Source organism: Zophobas morio, unplaced genomic scaffold (assembly GCF_036711695.1).
Source record: "Zophobas morio isolate AGI-343-1 ecotype UQ-CSIRO unplaced genomic scaffold, CSIRO_AGI_Zmor_V1 ptg000008l, whole genome shotgun sequence".
NCBI lineage: Eukaryota > Metazoa > Arthropoda > Insecta > Coleoptera > Tenebrionidae > Zophobas > Zophobas morio.
In genome coordinates this window covers 10,748,484-10,768,135 of record NW_026972113.1, presented here as the reverse complement: position 1 = coordinate 10,768,135, position 19,652 = coordinate 10,748,484, and the positions used below count along the sequence as shown (strand labels likewise).

Genomic DNA, 19,652 nt, shown 5'->3' with positions numbered 1-19,652 from the left:
GGTTAAACTAATTTATTACACATTATACAATTCACATACAATAAATAAATTAATTTTTACCCAAATGTTTCACTTTAATGTGGTTGAGCAGCCGCCCCTTGCGCCAAAATTTATACGAACAATGTTCACACTCAAACAAGTAGCCCTCCTGTTTTGACAAATGCTTGTCAACGACGTGCTTATCCAAAAGTTCTTTCGTTCTGTATCTGGCCTCGCACTGGTCACAGTGAAACCATTTCTGATCTTTGGGTATGTGTTTACCCACGACGTGGTTGCTCAAGTCACACTTCCGCTTGAATTTTCGTGTGCACAGTTCACATTGCAGCCACGGCATATCCACGTCCGATAAATGTTTGACCTTGAAGTGATTCTCCAAAAACGATTGCGTTCTATATTTAGCCGGACAGAAGTCGCACTGAAGCATTTCCACGACAGGTTTCTTCGGCCTTTGCACCTTTTCCTTTTTCACGGGTTTTTCGTCCTTGATTTTGTCGAAATGCATCGTTCTTCTGTGCCGTTTTAAATATCGATCGTTTTTGAATTTCGAAGTGCAATGGTCACATTGCAGCCACTGAATTTGATCGTCGGGTAAATGCGTCGCTCTGTGGACTCTCAGGTTGAAGTGTTTCTTGAATCTCGAGGGGCATTGTTCACAGTGGAACCACTTGATGTCTTCAGGTTTGCGGTGGCAGTTGCGGACGTGGTTTTGCATGTAGGTTTTGCGTTTGAATTTTAATGGGCAATGGTTACAGTGGAACCAAGTGATTGGAGGGTCTGGGGGGGTTTGAGCGTTATTGTGGGGGGCACACTTGTCGAAGAAAGCGTGTCTGAGTAGTAGATATTTCGAGTAGGTTTGGAACAGACATTTCTCACATTGTTTGATGATGTAGTCTTCGGGGGTTATATTGTGGTCTTTTTTGTGGCGTTGTAAGGTTGTCAAACAGTGGGTTTGAAACTTTGGGCATTGTTTGCACGTGAATGGCTCGATATTGGTGGCACAATCGTAAAATCGCAGCAGCATTTTGGGGTTCTTTGGAGTGTCTCTTGGCAAAATGTGAGGTTAGGGTTTTCACTAATGTTAAAAATGCAACAAACCTGTTAAGTGTCGGTTGTAGTGGTGTTTAAAGAGATAAATAAACAGTGTAAGAACCAACTTAATCCACTACTATTTCATTATATTGTAATAATTGGTATTTCTTCTTCGTTCTTTGTGCCGGTAATACAGGCACCTGTCAATCTGTTATGACCTTTTTGATAAAATCAATACTCAAAAATTGGTCTGAGGAATTAGACGCCTGAAATACAATAAAATAAAACGATTCAGTTTTTCCTTTTATATTTATTATTGTAAATCTTTGGTCTCCAACATTTAAGGATTTTTTAATATATAAAGACGTTTTATTTGTTAATTAATAATGTGTTTATGAATCATGTTGGTAAATACCAAGTGGCTGTGATTTTTTTGGTCAGGTTGGCAACATGTTTAAGGTTTTATAATGCTGCAAATAAAAACTGGTATATAACGTTATTTAGAATACAGTGGACTGAATTTTTGTGACCTTCAGCCTTCAAAATTTTCAGAATCTTCATATTTGTTAAAATCTCTGGAATCACTAGTGTCGAAATATCCGGAATTTTTGGAATTTCTGGAATCCCTATAAAATTTAGAATTTTCAAATTCTTTGGCTTTCATAATTTTGGAATCTCCAGTCTTCGGGTCTTTGGAATTTTTAGAGTTTCAGAATATTTAAAATTTTTGAAATTTGTGGAATCTCTAGAGTCTTGGTAATCTTCAAATTCTTCAGAATTTTTGTGATCTTCGGTCTTTGAAATATTCAAAATTTTTAAAATCTTTGGATTTCTAGTCTCCGAATATCTGAAGTCTTTGTAATCTTCAGAAGTTTTCGAAATATTCAGAAACTTCAGAATCTGTAGGATCTTTAGAATCTAAAACCTTCGAATCGCTAGAATCTCAAGTTCTAAGCTCTCTAGAATCTGTAGATTACGTGGAACCTAAAAACTCTAAAATCTATAAAATATATAGAATATTCAAAATCTTCAGAATATTTAGAATCTCTAATCTCGGAATTTCCGGAATTTTTGGAATTTCTGGAATCTTTGAAATCTTTACAATGTTGATTGAAATTCTCTAGTCTCCTTCTAGAATCTCTGGAATCTTTGAACCTTCGAAATCTTTGTAGCCTTCAGAATTTTCGGGATTTTCAAGTTTAGAAATATTTAAAAAATTCAGAATCTGTAGAATCTCTGGAATCTAAAATTTCTTGAATTTCTAAAACCTCAAGAATCTGTAGATTACTTAGAATCTAGATTCGTTGGAATTTCTAAAATCTGTAGAATATATAGAATATTCAAAATGTTCAGAATATTTAGAGTTCCTAGAATCTCTAGTCTCGGAATTTTTGGAATTTGTGAAATTTCTGGAATCTTTAAAATCTTTGGAATACCAATAATCCTGAGAATCTTCAAAATCCTTAGAATCTTTTAATTCTCTAGTCTCCAGTTTCCGGAATTTCGGAAATCTTTGAACCTTCGAAATATTTGTAACCTTCAGAATTTTTGGGATCTTCAAATTTCCAAATATTCAAAAAATTCAGAATCTGTAGGAATTCAAGAATCTAGATTTGTTAGAATTTCTAAAATCTAGAGAATATATAGAAAATTCAAAAGGAATTTCTGGAATCTTTAAAATCTTTAGAATATTTTTAATCCTGGGAATCTTCAGTCTTCAGAATTTTTTGGATTTTCAGTCTTCAAAGTATTCAGAATCCTTAGAATCTTTTAATTCTCCAGTCTCCCAATATTCGAAATCTTTGAATTTCTGGAATCGTTGAACTTTCTAGAATCTCTGAAATCTTTGAACCTTCGAAATCTCTGTACCCTTCAGAATTTTTGGGATTTTCAAATTTCGAAATATTCAAAAATTTCAGAATCTGTAGAATCTCTAGAATCTAAAATCTCTTGAATTTCTAAAACCTCAAGACGCTCCATGGAATCTGTAGATTGTAGATTGAATCTAGATTCGTTGGAATTTCTAAAATCTGTAGAATATGTAGAATATTCAAAATGTTCAGAATATTCAGGTTCTAGAATCTCTAGTCTCGGAATTTTTGGAAAGAATTCAAAATTCTTAGAATCTTTTAATTCTCTAGTCTCCAGTTTCCGAAATTTCAGAATTTTTGGGATCTTCAAGTTTCCAAATATTCAAAAATTCAGAATCTGTAGGATTTCTAGAATCTAGATTTGTTAGAATTTCTAAAATCTACAGAATATATAGAAAATTCAAAAGGAATTTCTGGAATCTTTAAAATCTTTAGAATATTGATAATCCTGGGAATATTCAGTCTTCAGAATTTTTTGGATTTTCAGTCTTCAAAGTATTCAGAATCCTTAGAATCTTTTAATTCTCTAGTCTCCCAGTATCCGAAATCTTTGGAATTTCTAGAATCTGTGGAATCTTTGAACCTTCTAGCACCTCTGGAATCTTTGAGCCTTCGAAATCTTTGTAGCCTTCAGAATTTTCGGCATTTTCAAATTTCGAAATATTCAAAAATTTCAGAATCTGTAGATTACTTAGAATCTAGATTCGTTGGAATTTCTAAAATCTGTAGAATATATAGAATATTCAAAATATTCAGAATATTTAGAGTTCCTAGAATCTCTAGTCCCGGAATTTTTGGGATTTGTGAAATTTCTGGAATTTTTAAAATCTTTAGAATACCGATAATCCTGAGAGTCTTCAAAATCATTAGAATCTTTTAATTCTCTAGTCTCCAGTTTCCGAAATTTCGGAAATCTTTGAAATATTTGTAGCCTTTACAATTTTTAGGATCTTCAAATTTCCAAATATTCAAAAATTTCAGAATCTGTAGGATGTCTAGAATCTAGATTTGTTAAAATTTCTAAAATTTACAGAATATATAGAAAATTCAAAAGGAATTTCTGGAATCTTTAAAATCTTTAGAATATTGATAATCCTGGGAATCTTCAGTCTTCGCCATTTTTTGGATTTTCAGTCTTCAAAGTATTCAGAATCCTTAGAATCTTTTAATTCTCTAGTCTCCCAGTATCCGAAATCTTTGGAATTTCTAGAATCTCTGAAATCTTTGAACCTTCTAGAACCTCTGGAATCTTTGAACCTTCTAGAACCTCTGGAATCTTTGAACCTTCGAAATCTTTGTAGCCTTCAGAATTTTCGGCATTTTCAAATTTCGAAATATTCAAAAATTTCAGAATCTGTAGATTACTTAGAATCTAGATTCGTTGGAATTTCTAAAATCTGTAGAATATATAGAATATTCAAAATGTTCAGAATATTTAGAGTTCCTAGAATCCCTAGTCTCGGAATTTTTAGAATTTGTGAAATTTCTGGAATCTTTAAAATCTTTAGAATACCGATAATCCCGAGAATCTTCAAAATCCTTAGAATCTTTCAATTCTCTAGTCTCCAGTTTCCGACATTTCGGAAATCTTTGAACCTTCGATTATTTGTAGCCTTCAGAATTTTTGGGATCTTCAAATTTCCAAATATTCAAAAATTTCAGAATCTGTAGGATTTCTAGAATCTAGATTTGTTAGAATTTCTAAAATCTACAGAATATATAGAAAATTCAAAAGGAATTTCTGGAATCTTTAAAATCTTTAGAATATTGATAATCCTGGGAATCTTCAGTCTTCAGAATTTTTTGGATTTTCAGTCTTCAAAGTATTCAGAATCCTAATCGTTTAATTCTCTAGTCTCCCAATATCCGAAATCTTTGAAATTTCTGTAATCTTTGAACTTTCTAGAATCTCTGAAATCTTTGGAATCTTTGAACCTTCGAAATCTCTGTACCCTTCAGAATTTTTGGGATTTTCAAATTTCGAAATATTCAAAAATTTCAGAATCTGTAGAATCTCTAGAATCTAAAATCTCTTGAATTTCTAAAACCTCAAGACGCTCCATGGAATCTGTAGATTGTAGATTGAATCTAGATTCGTTGGAATTTCTAAAATCTGTAGAATATATAGAATATTCAAAATGTTCAGAATATTCAGTTTCTAGAATCTCTAGTCTCGGAATTTTTGGAATTTCTGGAATCTTTGAAATCTTTAGAATATTGATAATCTTGAGAATCTTCAAAATCTTCAGAATTTTTTGATTTTCAGTCTTCAAAGAATTCAAAATCCTTAGAATCTTTTAATTCTCTAGTCTCCAGTTTCCGAAATTTCGGAAATCGTTGAACCTTCGAAATATTTGTAATCTTCAAATTTTTGGGATCTTCAAATTTCCAAATATTCAAAAAATTCAGAATCTGTAGGAATTCAAGAATCTAGATTTGTTAGAATTTCTAAAATCTAGAGAATATATAGAAAATTCAAAAGGAATTTCTGGAATCTTTAAAATCTTTAGAATATTGATAATCCTGGGAATCTTCAGTCTTCAGAATTTTTTGGATTTTCAGTCTTCAAAGTATTCAGAATCCTTAGAATCTTTTAATTCTCCAATCTCCCAATATTCGAAATTTTTGAATTTCTGGAATCGTTGAACTTTCTAAAATCTCTGAAATCTTTGAACCTTCGAAATCTCTGTACCCTTCAGAATTTTTGGGATTTTCAAATTTCGAAATATTCAAAAATTTCAGAATCTGTAGAATCTCTAGAATCTAAAATCTCTTGAATTTCTAAAACCTCAAGACGCTCCATGGAATCTGTAGATTGTAGATTGAATCTAGATTCGTTGGAATTTCTAAAATCTGTAGAATATGTAGAATATTCAAAATGTTTAGAATATTTAGAGTTTCTAGAATTTCTAGTCTCGGAATTTTTGGAATTTGTGGAATTTCTGGAATCTTTGAAATCTTTAGAATATTGATAATCTTGGGAATCTTCAAAATCTTCAGAATTTTTTGATTTTCAGTCTTCAAAGAATTCAAAATTCTTAGAATCTTTTAATTCTCTAGTCTCCAGTTTCCGAAATTTCAGAATTTTTGGGATTTTCAAGTTTCCAAATATTCAAAAATTCAGAATCTGTAGGATTTCTAGAATCTAGATTTGTTAGAATTTCTAAAATCTACAGAATATATAGAAAATTCAAAAGGAATTTCTGGAATCTTTAAAATCTTTAGAATATTGATAATCCTGGGAATATTCAATCTTCAGAATTTTTTGGATTTTCAGTCTTCAAAGTATTCAGAATCCTTAGAATCTTTTAATTCTCTAGTCTCCCAGTATCCGAAATCTTTGGAATTTCTAGAATCTCTGAAATCTTTGAACCTTCTAGAACCTCTGGAATCTTTGAACCTTCGAAATCTTTGTAGCCTTCAGAATTTTCGGCATTTTCAAATTTCGAAATATTCAAAAATTTCAGAATCTGTAGATTACTTAGAATCTAGATTCGTTGGAATTTCTAAAATCTGTAGAATATATAGAATATTCAAAATGTTCAGAATATTTAGAGTTCCTAGAATCCCTAGTCTCGGAATTTTTAGAATTTGTGAAATTTCTGGAATCTTTAAAATCTTTAGAATACCGATAATCCTGAGAACCTTCAAAATCCTTAGAATCTTTCAATTCTCTAGTCTCCAGTTTCCGACATTTCGGAAATCTTTGAACCTTCGATTATTTGTAGCCTTCAGAATTTTTGGGATCTTCAAATTTCCAAATATTCAAAAATTTCAGAATCTGTAGGATTTCTAGAATCTAGATTTGTTAGAATTTCTAAAATCTACAGAATATATAGAAAATTCAAAAGGAATTTCTGGAATCTTTAAAATCTTTAGAATATTGATAATCCTGGGAATCTTCAGTCTTCAGAATTTTTTGGATTTTCAGTCTTCAAAGTATTCAGAATCCTTAGAATCTTTTAATTCTCTAGTCTCCCAATATCCGAAATCTTTGAAATTTCTGGAATCTTTGAAATCTTTGGAATTTTTGAACTTTCTAGAATCTCTGAAATCTTTGGAATCTTTGAACCTTCGAAATCTCTGTACCCTTCAGAATTTTTGGGATTTTCAAATTTCAAAATATTCAAAAATTTCAGAATCTATAGAATCTCTAGAATCTAAAATCTCTTGAATTTCTAAAACCTCAAGACGCTCCATGGAATCTATAGAATATGTAGAATATTCAAAATATTCAGAATATTTAGAGTTTCTAGAATCTCTAGTCTCGGAATTTTTGGAATTTGTGGAATTTCTGGAATCTTTGAAATCTTTAGAATATAAATAATCCTGGGAATCTTCAAAATCTTTTTGATTTTCAGTCTTCAAACAATTCAAAATCCTTAGAATCTTTTAATTCTCTAGTCTCCAGTTTCCGAAATTTCAGAATTTTTGGGATCTTCAAATTTCCAAATATTGAAAAATTTCAGAATCTGTAGGATTTCTAGAATCTAGATTTGTTAGAATTTCTAAAATCTACAGAATATATAGAAAATTCAAAATCTTCATAATATTTTGAGTTTTTAGAATCTCTCGTCTCAGAATTTCCAGAATTTTTGGAATTTCTGGAATCTTTGAAGTCTTTGGAATCTTTAAGCCTTCGAAATCTTTGAAATTTTTGGGACCTTCAGTTTTAGAAATATTCAGAAACTTCAGAATCTGAAGGATCTTTAGAATCTAAAACGTCTCGAATCGCTAGAATTTTTAGCTCTATGGTCTCTAGAATCTGTAGATTACTTGGAATCTAAATTCATTAGAATCTCTAAAATCTGTAAAATATATAGAATATTCAAAATCTTCAGAATATTTAGAGTTTCTAGAATCTGTAGTCTTGGAATTTTTGGAATTTCCGGAATCTTCGAAATCTTTGTAGCGTTCAGAATTTTTGGGATCTTCAAATTTCCAAATATTAAAAAATTTCAGAATCTGTAGGATTTCTAGAATCTAGATTTGTTAGAATTTCTAAAATCTCCAGAATACAAAGAATATTCAAAATCTTCAGAATATTTAGACTTTCTAGAATCTCTAGTCACGGAATTTCCGGAATTTTAAGAATTTGTGGAATCTCTGGAATCTTGAAATCATTAGAATGCTGGGAATCTTTAAAGTCTTCAGAATTTCTGGGACCTTCAGTTTTCGAAATATTCAGAAACTTCAAAATCTGTAGAATCTCGAGTCGCTAGAATCTCAAGATCCTCTGTAGTCTCTAGAATCTCTAGAATATGTAGATTATTTAGACTAGATTCGTTAGAATTTCTAAAATCATCAGAATATTTATTGTTTCTGGAATTTTTAACGTCGGAATTTCCGGAATTTGGGGAATCTCTGGAATATTTGAAATCGTTGGATTATTTATAATAATCCTGGGACTCTTCAAAGAGTCAAGTCTTTAGAATTTTTACGATCATCAGCCTTGGAAATCTTGAAAATCTTCAATTCTTTAAAATCACTGAAATCTCTCGAGCCTCAGAATATCCAGAATCTTTGGTATTACCGAAATTTCTGAAACCTTTGGAACCTTTACAATCTTCTAAATCTTCGATATGCTCAAAATCTTCAAAATTTTTGGAAATTTTGAAGTCTTCGAAATATTCAGGATCTTTAGAATGTCTTGTGTTTGAATATCCAGAATCTTTAGTATTTCTTGAATAACTGAAATCTTTAGATCTTTATAATCTTCAGAATTTTTGGAATCTTCAGTCTTCGAAATACTCAGAATTTTCATTTTCTTTAGAATCTTTGGACAATCTAGTCTCGGAATATCGTTGGAATCTTTATAATATTCAGAATCGTCGTATTCGTTAAAATCTCTGGAATCATTAGTGTCGGAATATCCGGAATCTTTGAATTTCTGGAACCTTGGGAATCCCTATAAAAGTTAGAAATGTTCGAATTCTTTAGTTTTCATAATTTTTGGAATCTTTAGTTTCAGAATATTCGGAACTTTTGAAATTTGTGGAATATACGAAATCTTCGAAATTTCTGGAATCTTTGAATCTTCGAAATCTTTGTAATCTTCAGCATTTTTGAGACCTTTAGTTTTAGAAATATTCAGAAAATTCAGAATCTGTACGACCTTTAGAATGTAAAACCCCTAGAATCTCTAAAATCTGTAGTATGTATAGGATATTCAAAATCTGCAGAATATTTAAAGTTTCTAGTATCTGTAATCTCGGAATTTCCAGAATCTATTAAATCTTGAAAATATTAATAATCCTGCGAATCTTTGGTCTTCAGAATTTTTTGGATTTTCAGAATCTCTAGAAGCTATAGACTACTTAAAATCTAGATACGTTAAAATTTCTAAAATCTGTAGAATATATAGAATTCAGAATTTTTGGGACCTTCAGTTTTCGAAATATTCAGAAACTTCAAAATCTATAGAATCTCTAGAAACGCTAGAATCTGTGAATTATTTAGACTCTAGATTCGCTAGAATCTCTAAAGTTTGTAGAATATATAGAATATCAATATCTTCAGAATATTTATTGTTTCTGGAATCTTTAGCCTCGGAATTTCCGGAATCTCTGAAATCTTTAGAATATTTATAATCCTGGGAATCTTCAGTCTTCAGAATCTTTAGGATCTTCAACCATAGAAATATTCAAAGTGTTTATATTCTTTAAAATCATTCAAATCTCTCGAGTCTCGGAATATCCAGAATCTTTGGGATTACTGAAATCTTTGGAATCTTCATAATCTTCAAAATCTTCAGAATTTTGCGAATATTCAGTCTCCGAAATCTTCAGAATCATTAGAACCTCTTGTCTTTGAATATCCAGAATCTTTAGGATTTCTGGATTATCTAGACTCTCGAAATATCCAATATATATGGAATCTATGGAATCTCTGAAATCTTTATAATCTTCAGAATTTTCATATTCTTTACGATCTTTGGAATATTTAATCTGGGAATATTTATGAAATCTTTATAATCTTCAGAATTCTCTAAATCTTTAGTTTTCATCATTTTTGGAATCTTCAGTCTTCGAAATCTTTAAAATCTCTGCCAATTATTTCAATCTCGCTTTGAGTATAGGCAACCCAACATACACCCGCCTTCCATTTGAAATCTGTCAAACTTGACACTTCCAACATCAACAAACCCAAAAATCGCAAAAATGGACTTTCTTCAGGCAGCAACTATATGCAGAACGTGCATACACGGCAACGAAAACATAATGAAAATCAAGAACACCTACATCAACTGTGATAACAACACAATCCCCATTTTAGACGTCCTAAACTTCGTGTCGGAAATCCAGGTACTAACCTCAAAACCACCACCACCAATAACTAACCCCCGCTTTCAGCTCCTCGAAAACCACCCCGACAGCATCTGCTCCAACTGCGTCGAAAAAGCCGTCGTCGTGTACAAATTCAAGCTCCAGTGTGAGCAAGCGAACAAATTTCTACAAACCTCGGTACAAACCCTTCACATGCAGCCAGAACCCCACGAAACTGTCACTCAACCCGTGCAAGCTAAACCCGCCGCTATAAAACCCCAAGAGGACGACGAACTCGACAATGTAATTTTCTGCCTTCAGTGCAACAAGTCGTTCAAAAACAAATATATTTTGGCAGCACACATGAAGCGCCACCAGTATAAAGGTCACTTTTTGTGTAGTATATGTGGGAAGGGGTTCAATTCGCAGTCTTGTTTGAGGCGCCACGGGCGGGTACACACCGGCGAAAAAAACTACGAATGTCAAGTGTGCCAGAAGCGGTTTCCTTCGTCGAATAATTTGAAGTTGCATTCACGCACTCATAGTGGGGTTAAACCGTACTTGTGCACGATTTGTGGCAAGTCATTCAGCCACCCAACGGGGTTGACATACCATATGCGGACCCACACGAAGGAAAAACCCTACACGTGCGATATTTGTAGCAAGTCGTTCGCGATTCAGTGCCACATGGACCGGCACCGCAAAACCCACTCAGGTTTGATTCGTTTCGTTTGACTAATTATTTGTTGTAATTTTTATTTTCGTGAGTAGGGGAGCGGCCGTTTCAGTGCAAGCAGTGTGATAAAGCCTTTATCAAGAAGATTGATTTACAAAGGCATGAGGCAGTTCATTCAGGGCTTAAACCCTATGTTTGTAACGTGTGCAGCAAGGCTTTTGTACGAAAAATGCATTTAAGTTACCATATGATGGTACACACGAAGGAGAGGCCCCACGTTTGTACTGTGTGTGGAAAGGGGTTCATTCGGAGGTACTATCTCAAGGTTCACGTGAATCAGAGGCACGAGGGGGTACACTTCAAGCTGGAACAAGATAACGAGTGATTGTGTGATTTTATATTTAAATAAGTGTTTTTTTTTTTAATATATTATATATATATATACATATTTTTAGTGAAGAGGAAAATATATTGAAGTTTGTATTTTTGACTTTGTGGTGTTTTATAACTGCATGGCATTTAATTGATCCAACGCCGCCTGAGATTGCAGTTGAGCGTCTTCCGACTTTCTACTGTCTTGTGAAGGCAATTTACCTTGTTTTTTAACTGGTGCCTTTTTCTCATTCGTGCTCCTAATTTTGTCTTCCAGATTCACCAATTCTTTGTCAATTTCTGATATTTTTGACTTATTTTTAATGCTAATCTGAAAAATTGAATTTATTTTTTACAAATTTAAGTTGGCAATGCCGCCAATTTGACACTTGACTTTGACATTACCTTTTTCAGCTCCGTTTTGACCACTTTCGCTTTGGTTTTGGGTTTCAGACTCTTGGCTCCGGCCACTTTGAACACGCTGTTGGTCTTCTTCTTGTTTTTCCCCATGGCGACCTACGACACACTAATTAATAAATAACATAACCTCAAAAAACACAACATTTTTTGGCTGTCAAATCACCACTTTCAGGGGCTTGTTTTCGTTTTTGGTTACCACTTTTGACTAAAATCTCCCGGTCAAGTTTGAATCTGATCCTCATCATTTCCTTCAAAGAACTCACAGTCCGCACTCTGAACAAATCGATAATCTTGTCACTAATATCCCAGCCTACTTTCTCGAACAACAAATTCTTGGCGATTTGTTCGCAATTTTCACCCTTAGCGAAACAGTACACAACGACCACTGGAGCGTCAAACTCTTGTGCCAATTCACTATCGTCAAACAACCCCACAAAACACCCCAAAAAATCCACAGCCAACGCCGGTAAATTCATCAAAATGTAAACTTTTTTCGTGTTTAAGAACCCCGGCAATAAATTTCTAACCTCATTCATTATAAAATCTTTTCCGTCTTTATTGTAGGAGTCACAGCACCCCGAAGCCACTTTATTTTTTTTGAGGTTATGATTCAGCCACTTGAACGACTCCGGGTTTAAGTCGTTAGCAAACACTCGGCACTTTTTTTTAGCTAAGGGTACAGAGAAGGGTCCAACCCCTGCAAAAACGTCAAAAACCACGTCCCCACTGGCCACCATGGTCACAATTCTTTCATGTTCGGTACACAACCTTGAGTTCCAATACACCTTGGAGAAGTCGAACTCAAACACACATTTGTTTTCTTTGACTGAAGTCAACATGTCGTCGTCGCCTTGCAGCACCTCCATGTTGAAATTCCGGTAGGTGTTGTCGATTATAGCCACCTTGTTCACCACGGTGCGACAATTGGCGACTTTTTCGTATAACACTTGTCCGATTAGGTCTTTGTAGGGGAGCAGGTGCTCGCGCAGGTTCACGTGGACGATGTGCCCCACTTTAGTGAAACTCGACGTTCCTTCGATTTGTGGGGGTAACACGGCTCGGAGGACACTTTCCAGGGAGAAATTGTCATACGTGAGGGTGCACGTTTGCATTTGTAGGTTACTCTCAGTCAAAAGGGGGGTGTCTGCACTTAAGTCACTCCACCGGGTCACGAGGTCCGGGTTTAAGTAGATGTGGGCTTCATTTTCGGAGATGTTTCTCACAGGTTTGAAATTATCCAATTTTAGTAAAAATTTCTTCACGTGGGGTAGAACTGACGAGATTTTCACGTCTTTTATTACGAGACAAGGTAAAGTGACCGTTTTTTCGAATAGAGATTTGTTCAGAGTGGTGAGACCTGACACGTGCTCTGGGGGTTTTAAGAGGTTAGGGTTGTGAGTCATGTTGGGGGTTAAATGGATACGTGTATTGCAAATTCTACCAATCTTGGGTAACAATTTTGGGGCGAATTTGTAAAAACCGACGGTAAACATGCACGTTTTTGGGTAACTTACTTTTTGACTTTTGACAGTTGGAAGACAAATAACCGACTCACTTGGAGTAGTTCGAATGCACTCGAATTGATTGTCTCATTCCTAACTGTCAAACGTCAACCTCCACAACACAAAAACAAGCGTTAATAAAATTAAATAGCATGGAGGGTTTAATAATTCACGATTTGAGTAAAATCTGTCGGGTTTGTTTATCAGAAAACGACCACATGTTTTCGATTTATAGTGAGGTCTACGAGGAACACACCCAAGAAGAAATTCCCTGTGTGTACGAAATTTTAACAAATGTGTTGTCTCTGAAGGTAAAATGCGATTAGTTCATGTTTTATTGTAAATTGGTGACTTAAAAATCACCGCATTGCTTAGTTTGAGTGGTCGCCGCATGGCGCCACCTTTGTCGCAGTGTTACCAACCCAATTTTTTTTTTAAGATTCAAAACAATGATGGTTTGCCGTCCATGATCTGCATGAAGTGTGTAGAACTGGCCCATGTGTCGTTCAAATTCCAAAAACAGTGCAGCCGCTCCCAGGCCGCTTTAGAAACGTATTTAAAACAATGTTCACAAGTAAAGTCAATCGAAGAAAGCGTATTTTTGGTGGACGAAGGCGTCAAAAATGACCAAGACGCGTTAAAGCAGACGGAAAATGAGCCAATTAGTAAAACAAGCAGCGAAAAGAGTTATAGTTGCACGATTTGTGACAAATCCTACAAGTACTCTAACAGTCTTCGCGTGCACATGCGCAACCACACTCAAGAAAAACCCTACACTTGTAAAACTTGCGGTAAAAGTTTCAAACAGTGCAGTTCTCTGCTTTACCACAATCGTAGTCACACGGGTGAGCAACCCTACGTTTGTAAACTATGTGGAAAAAGATATAGACAGTCGGGGACTTTGACGGCGCATATGAGGGTCCACACGGGTCAGAAACCCTTCCTGTGTTCCATATGTGGTAGAGGTTTCAGGCAAGCGCCTGATTTAGGGTACCACATGAGATCACACACCAAAGAAAAACCCTACATGTGTAATGTATGCGGGAAAACGATGTCAATGCAGTCGCATTTAGTACAACATATGAGGATTCACACTGGAGAGAAACCCTTTAAGTGCGAGTAGGTAGCAACAGGGTTTTTTGTTTTATATTGTTTTTAATGGGTGTGTTTTAGTGTATGTGACAAAGCATTCCCGTCGTCCACTAGATTGAAACGACACGCCATCATTCACACTAGTTTGAAACCCTACACTTGTGAAGTGTGCTCAAAGTCGTTCAATCGGATGAGTAGTCTGAAAGTACATGGGAAAATACACACGGATGAAAGGGCGCATGTGTGCCCGATTTGTAACAAAGGGTTTATCCAAGCGCATGCGCTTCGGTCGCATTTGACGTCACACTCGTCGGAGTTGGGGTATTTGCTATGAGTGCGTTGGATAGCCTGTAGCGAAAATTAATTCAGTGTAGTTAAGTCTGACAATATACATATATATTATTTGTTTTTTTTTTTTTTAATATACGTAGTCTTTTCACGACAAAAAACCTTAAATACGTACAAAAGGGTAAATTTTTGTACAGAAATATGTATTTTGTAATTAAACCCCGCCCTTCGGTCTAACAACGAATGGAAAAGTCATCACGATTAAATTTAACACGGAAGGGTGGGGCTTAATTTTTGGCTTTATTTTTTACTTAATATACATGATATTTTTTGAACAACACGATACTTAAAAGCATGTTTTACATGAAATTTTTGGTAGAGAAGGATTTTAAGCTCCACCCCCTTAGTTCACGACGAATAAAAAAATCATTACAATTGAGACAGGGTGGGTGGGTGGGGCTTATGTTTGCCTTTTTTTCTTAATATACGTAGCCATCTTTTCACAACAAGAAACTTACAACATGGTTAAAATGGCACATTTTTGCAAAGAAATGGATTTTTTTCTTACACAAATTTTCTTTTTTAAACATGTTTTAAGTTTAATGTTGTGAAAAGAAGTCTACACATATTAAAAGAACAAGGCAAAATGTAAGCCCGCCCACCCGCCCTATCTCAATTGTGATGATTTTTTTATTCGCCGTGAACCAAGGGGGCGGAGCTTAACTGCAAAATACTTATTTCTTCACAGGAAATTAAAAACATGTTTTTCACTACCGTGTTGAAAAAAAATTCCCGCCCACCCACCCTGTCTCAATTGTGATGATTTTTTTATTCTTAGAAACTTAAGACACGTTTAAAATGGTAAATTCTTGTAGACAAATATGGATTTTGCAATTAAGCCCCGCCCTTCGACCTGGTGGGCGGGTTCTACATTTTGCCTTTTTTCTTAATATGTGTAATCATCTTTTCACCGCAACAAACTTAAAACATGTTTAAAATGGTAAATTTGTATAGGGAAATATCGATTTTGTAATTATGCTCCGCCCTTCGGTCTGACAACGAATGAAAAATTCATCACGGTTGAGATCGAGACGAATGGGTGGGGCTTCTACACATATTGAAACAAAAAGGCAAAATGTGAGCCCCGCCCACCCGCCCTATCTCAATTGTGACGATTTTTTTATTCGTCGTGAGTCAAGAAGGCGGAGCTTATCTGAAAATACTTATTTCTTTGCAAGAAATTAAAAATATGTTTTCGAGTATCGTGTTATTCAAAGAATACTAGGTATATTAAAAAAAAGGAAAAATATAAACCCCGCCCACCCACCCTATCTCAATTGTGATGAATTTTTTTTCTTAGAAACCTAAAACAGGTTTAAAAATGGTAAATTCTTGTAAGACAATATGAATTTTGCAATTAGGCTCCGCCCCTGGGTCTGCCAACGAATGAAAACTTCATTACTATCTGGATCAGGGCAGGTTAATCTTTGGCTTTAATTTTTTCTTTATACGCATAGTATTCTGTGAATACTCAAAAACATGTGTTACACAGTAATTTCTTGTTTTCCTTTGGCTCTCGATGATTAAAAAAAGATCTTTACAATTGAGATAGGGCGGGTGGGCGGGGCTTATATTTTGCTATTTGTCTTAACATACGTAGCGCCTTTTCACAATAAGAACCTTAAAACATGTTTAAAATGGTAAATTCTTGATTTTTGTAGACAAATATGGATCCTGCAATTAAGCTCCGCCCCTCGATGTGACAACCAACGAAAAATTCATCACAGCTGAGAATTGAGATCTGGACGTGTATGGTATTTTTGTAACAACACGATACTTAAAAGCATGTTTTACATGAAATTTCTGGTAGAGAAATAAGGATTTTAAGCTCCACCCCCTTGGCTCACGACGAATAAAAAAAATCATTACAATTGAGACAGGGTGGGTGGGCGGGGCTTATATTTTGCCTTTTTTATTCTTAATATGTGTAGATTTATTTCGACAACAAGAAACTTAAAACTTATGTTTTGCTTTTTTTCTTAATATACGTAGCCATCTTTTCACAACTAGAAACTTACAACGTGGTTAAAATGGTACATTTTTGCAAAGAAATGGATTTTGCAATTATGGGGCGGAGCCTAATTGCAAAATCAATATTTCCTTTTTTACACAAATTTTCCATTTTAAACATGTTTTAAGTTTCTTGTTGTCGAAATAAATCTACACATATTAAGAAAAAAAAGGCAAAATATAAGCCCCACCCACCCACCCTATCTCAATTGTGATGAATTTTTATTCGCCGTGAACGAAGGGGGCGGAGCTTAACTGCAAAATATTTCTTTACAGGAAATTAAAAACATGTTTTTCATTACCGTGTTGAAAAAAAAATCCCGCCCACCCACCCTGTCTCAATTGTGATGATTCTTTTATTTTTAGAAACTTAAGACACGTTTAAAATGGTAAATTCTTGTAGACAAATATGGATTTTGCAATTAAGCCCCGCCCTTCGATCTGGTGGGCGGGTTCTACATTTTGCCTTTTTTCTTAATATGTGTAATCATCTTTTCACCGCAAGAAACTTAAAACATGTTTAAAATGGTAAATTTGTCTAGGGAAATATCGATTTTGTAATAATGCTCCGCCCTTCGGTCTGACAATGAATGAAAAATTCATCAAGGTTGAGATCGAGACGAATGGGTGGGGCTTTTATACATATCGAAACAAAAAGGCAAAATGTGAGCCCCGCCCACCCGCCCTATTTCAATTGTGACGATTTTTTTTATTCGTCGTGAGTCAAGAAGGCGGAGTTTATCTGCAAATACTTATTTCTTTACAAGAAATTAAAAATATGTTTTCGAGTATCGTGTTATTCAAAGAATACTACGTATGTTAAAAAAAAAGGAAAAATGTAAACCCCGCCCGCCCAGCCTATCTCAATTGTGATGAATTTTTTTTTCTTAGAAACCTAAAACGGGTTTAAAATGGTAAATTCTTGTAAGAAAATATGAATTTTGCAATTAGGCTCCGCCCCTGGGTCTGCCAACGAATGAAAACTTCATTACTATCTGGATCAGGGCAGGTATGGGTGGGGCTTAATCTTTGGCTTTTATTTTTTCTTTATACTCAAAAACATGTGTTACACAGTAATTTCTTGTCTTCCTTTGGCTCTCGATGATTAAAAAAAGATCTTTACAATTGAGATAGGGCGGGTGGGCGGGGCTTATATTTTGCTATTTGTCTTAACATACGTAGTCGCCTTTTCACAATAAGAATCTTAAAACATGTTTAAAATGGTAAATTCTTGATTCTTGTAGACAAATATGGATCCTGCAATTAAGCTCCGCCCCTCGATATGACAACCAACGAAAAATTCATCACAGCTGAGAACTGAGATCTGGACGTGTATGCTATTTTTGTAACAACACGATACTTAAAAGCATGTTTTACATGAAATTTCTGGTACAGAAATAAGGATTTTAAGCTCCACCCCCTTGGCTCACGACGAATAAAAAAAAATCATTACAATTGAGACAGGGTGGGTGGGCGGGGCTTATATTTTGCCTTTTTTATTCTTAATATGTGTAGATTTATTTCGACAACATGAAACTTAAAACTTATGTTTTGCTTTTTTTCTTAATATACGTAGCCATCTTTTCACAACTAGAAACTTACAACATGGTTAAAATGGTACATTTTTGCAAAGAAATGGATTTTGCAATTATGGGGCGGAGCCTAATTGCAAAATCAATATTTCCTTTCTTACACAAATTTTCCATTTTAAACATGTTTTAAGTTTCTTGTTGTCGAAATTAATCTACACATATTAAGAAAAAAAAAGGCAAAATATAAGCCCCACCCACCCACACTATCTCAATTGTGATGACTTTTTATTCGCCGTGAACCAAGGGGGCGGAGCTTAACTGCAAAATATTTCTTTACAGGAAATCAAAAACATGTTTTTCACTACCGTGTTGAAAAAAAATTCCCGCCCACCCACCTTATCTCAATTATGATGATTTTTTTATTCTTAGAAACTTAAGACACGTTTAAAATGGTAAATTCTTGTAGACAAACATGGATTTTGCAATTAAGCCCCGCCCTTCGACCTGGTGGGCGGGTTCTACATTTTGCCTTTTTTCTTAATATGTGTAATCATCTTTTCACCGCAAGAAACTTAAAACATGTTTAAAATGGTAAATTTGTATAGGGAAATATCGATTTTGTAATTATGCTCCGCCCTTCGGTCTGACAACGAATGAAAAATTCATCACGGTTGAGATCGAGACGAATGGGTGGGGCTTCTGCACATATTGAAACAAAAAGGCAAAATGTGAGCCCCGCCCACCCGCCCTATCTCAATTGTGACGATTTTTTTTATTCGTCGCGAGTCAAGAAGGCGGAGCTTATCTGCAAATGCTTATTTCTCTACAAGAAATTAAAAATATGTTTTCGAGTATCGTGTTATACAAAGAATAGTACGTATGTTAAAAAAAAGGAAAAATATAAACCCCGCCCACCCACCCTATCTCAATTGTGATGAATTTTTTTTTCTTAGAAACCTAAAACGGGTTTAAAATGGTAAATTCTTGTAAGAAAATATGAATTTTGCAATTAGGCTCCGCCCCTGGGTCTGCCAACGAATGGAAAATTCATCACCATTGAGATGCAGACAGGGGGGTGTGGCTTATCTTTTGGGTTTTTTCTTAGTATACGTAGTAGTCGGGGCGAGTATGCGTGGAGCTTAAACCACTTTAAACATGTTTTCAGGTTCTTGTGAAAAGAAAACTACGTACATACATAAAAAAAAGGTAAAATACAAACCCCACCCACCCACCCTCATCTCAATTGTGACGATTTTTGTATTCGTCGTGAACCGAGGGGCGGAGCTTAACTGCAAAATGCTTATTTCTCTGCAAAAAAAAACTACCATGTGAAACATATTTTCAAGTATAACCGTTTGAAAAAAACTATATACGTTAAGAAATTGTAATGAACTTTTCATTCGTTGTCAGACCGAAGGGCGGAGTTTGTTTGTAAAATTGATGTTTCCGGACAAATATTTACCAACATAAGATTACGTATATTCAGAAAAAAGCCAAAATTTAAGCCCCGCCCACCCACCGCCATGTCAATTGTA

At 34.7% G+C, this 19,652-nt stretch overlaps 4 protein-coding genes across 4 annotated transcripts; 2 read left to right on the top strand and 2 right to left on the bottom strand.

Moving 5' to 3' along the window:
• Positions 1-3: 3 nt before the first annotated feature.
• Positions 4-1,226, bottom strand: LOC135125316 (zinc finger protein 91-like). Its single transcript, XM_064050800.1, has 2 exons — positions 1,096-1,226; positions 4-1,043 (listed from the first exon to the last, which is right to left on the bottom strand). Exon 2 carries the CDS (start codon positions 1,019-1,021, stop codon positions 50-52), a length of 972 nt encoding a protein of 323 aa, XP_063906870.1. The 5' UTR covers positions 1,022-1,043; positions 1,096-1,226; the 3' UTR covers positions 4-49.
• Positions 1,227-10,020: 8,794 nt separating this feature from the next.
• Positions 10,021-11,331, top strand: LOC135125314 (zinc finger protein 239-like). The gene is made up of 3 exons (XM_064050797.1): positions 10,021-10,204; positions 10,253-10,880; positions 10,937-11,331. The coding sequence occupies exons 1-3, from the start codon at positions 10,061-10,063 to the stop codon at positions 11,224-11,226; spliced, it is 1,062 nt and encodes a 353-aa protein (XP_063906867.1). The 5' UTR covers positions 10,021-10,060; the 3' UTR covers positions 11,227-11,331.
• LOC135125312 (tRNA (guanine(37)-N1)-methyltransferase-like) lies at positions 11,224-13,141 on the bottom strand. The gene is made up of 3 exons (XM_064050795.1): positions 11,776-13,141; positions 11,619-11,729; positions 11,224-11,544 (listed from the first exon to the last, which is right to left on the bottom strand). Exons 1-3 carry the CDS (start codon positions 13,124-13,126, stop codon positions 11,540-11,542), a joined length of 1,467 nt encoding a protein of 488 aa, XP_063906865.1. The 5' UTR covers positions 13,127-13,141; the 3' UTR covers positions 11,224-11,539.
• A 72-nt stretch (positions 13,142-13,213) lies between these two features.
• Positions 13,214-14,631, top strand: LOC135125313 (zinc finger protein 239-like). Its single transcript, XM_064050796.1, has 3 exons — positions 13,214-13,446; positions 13,575-14,254; positions 14,309-14,631. Exons 1-3 carry the CDS (start codon positions 13,288-13,290, stop codon positions 14,559-14,561), a joined length of 1,092 nt encoding a protein of 363 aa, XP_063906866.1. The 5' UTR covers positions 13,214-13,287; the 3' UTR covers positions 14,562-14,631.
• The last annotated feature ends 5,021 nt before the right edge of the window (positions 14,632-19,652 follow it).

What these genes read in the sequence shown, in the direction of transcription:
- LOC135125314 (XM_064050797.1), top strand. Translation starts at nt 10,061, where the DNA reads ATGGACTTTCTTCAGGCAGCAACTATATGCAGAACGTGCATACACGGC. An exon ending in ACTTCGTGTCGGAAATCCAG is followed by an intron (nt 10,205 to 10,252) that starts GTACTAACCTCA and finishes CCCCGCTTTCAG; the next exon opens with CTCCTCGAAAACCACCCCGA. An exon ending in GCACCGCAAAACCCACTCAG is followed by an intron (nt 10,881 to 10,936) that starts GTTTGATTCGTT and finishes TTTCGTGAGTAG; the next exon opens with GGGAGCGGCCGTTTCAGTGC.
- LOC135125313 (XM_064050796.1), top strand. Translation starts at nt 13,288, where the DNA reads ATGGAGGGTTTAATAATTCACGATTTGAGTAAAATCTGTCGGGTTTGT. An exon ending in CAAATGTGTTGTCTCTGAAG is followed by an intron (nt 13,447 to 13,574) that starts GTAAAATGCGAT and finishes TTTTTTTTTAAG; the next exon opens with ATTCAAAACAATGATGGTTT. An exon ending in GAGAAACCCTTTAAGTGCGA is followed by an intron (nt 14,255 to 14,308) that starts GTAGGTAGCAAC and finishes GGTGTGTTTTAG; the next exon opens with TGTATGTGACAAAGCATTCC.
- LOC135125312 (XM_064050795.1), bottom strand. Translation starts at nt 13,126, where the DNA reads ATGTTTACCGTCGGTTTTTACAAATTCGCCCCAAAATTGTTACCCAAG. An exon ending in TGATTTGACAGCCAAAAAAT is followed by an intron (nt 11,730 to 11,775) that starts GTTGTGTTTTTT and finishes AGTGTGTCGTAG; the next exon opens with GTCGCCATGGGGAAAAACAA.
- LOC135125316 (XM_064050800.1), bottom strand. Translation starts at nt 1,021, where the DNA reads ATGCTGCTGCGATTTTACGATTGTGCCACCAATATCGAGCCATTCACG.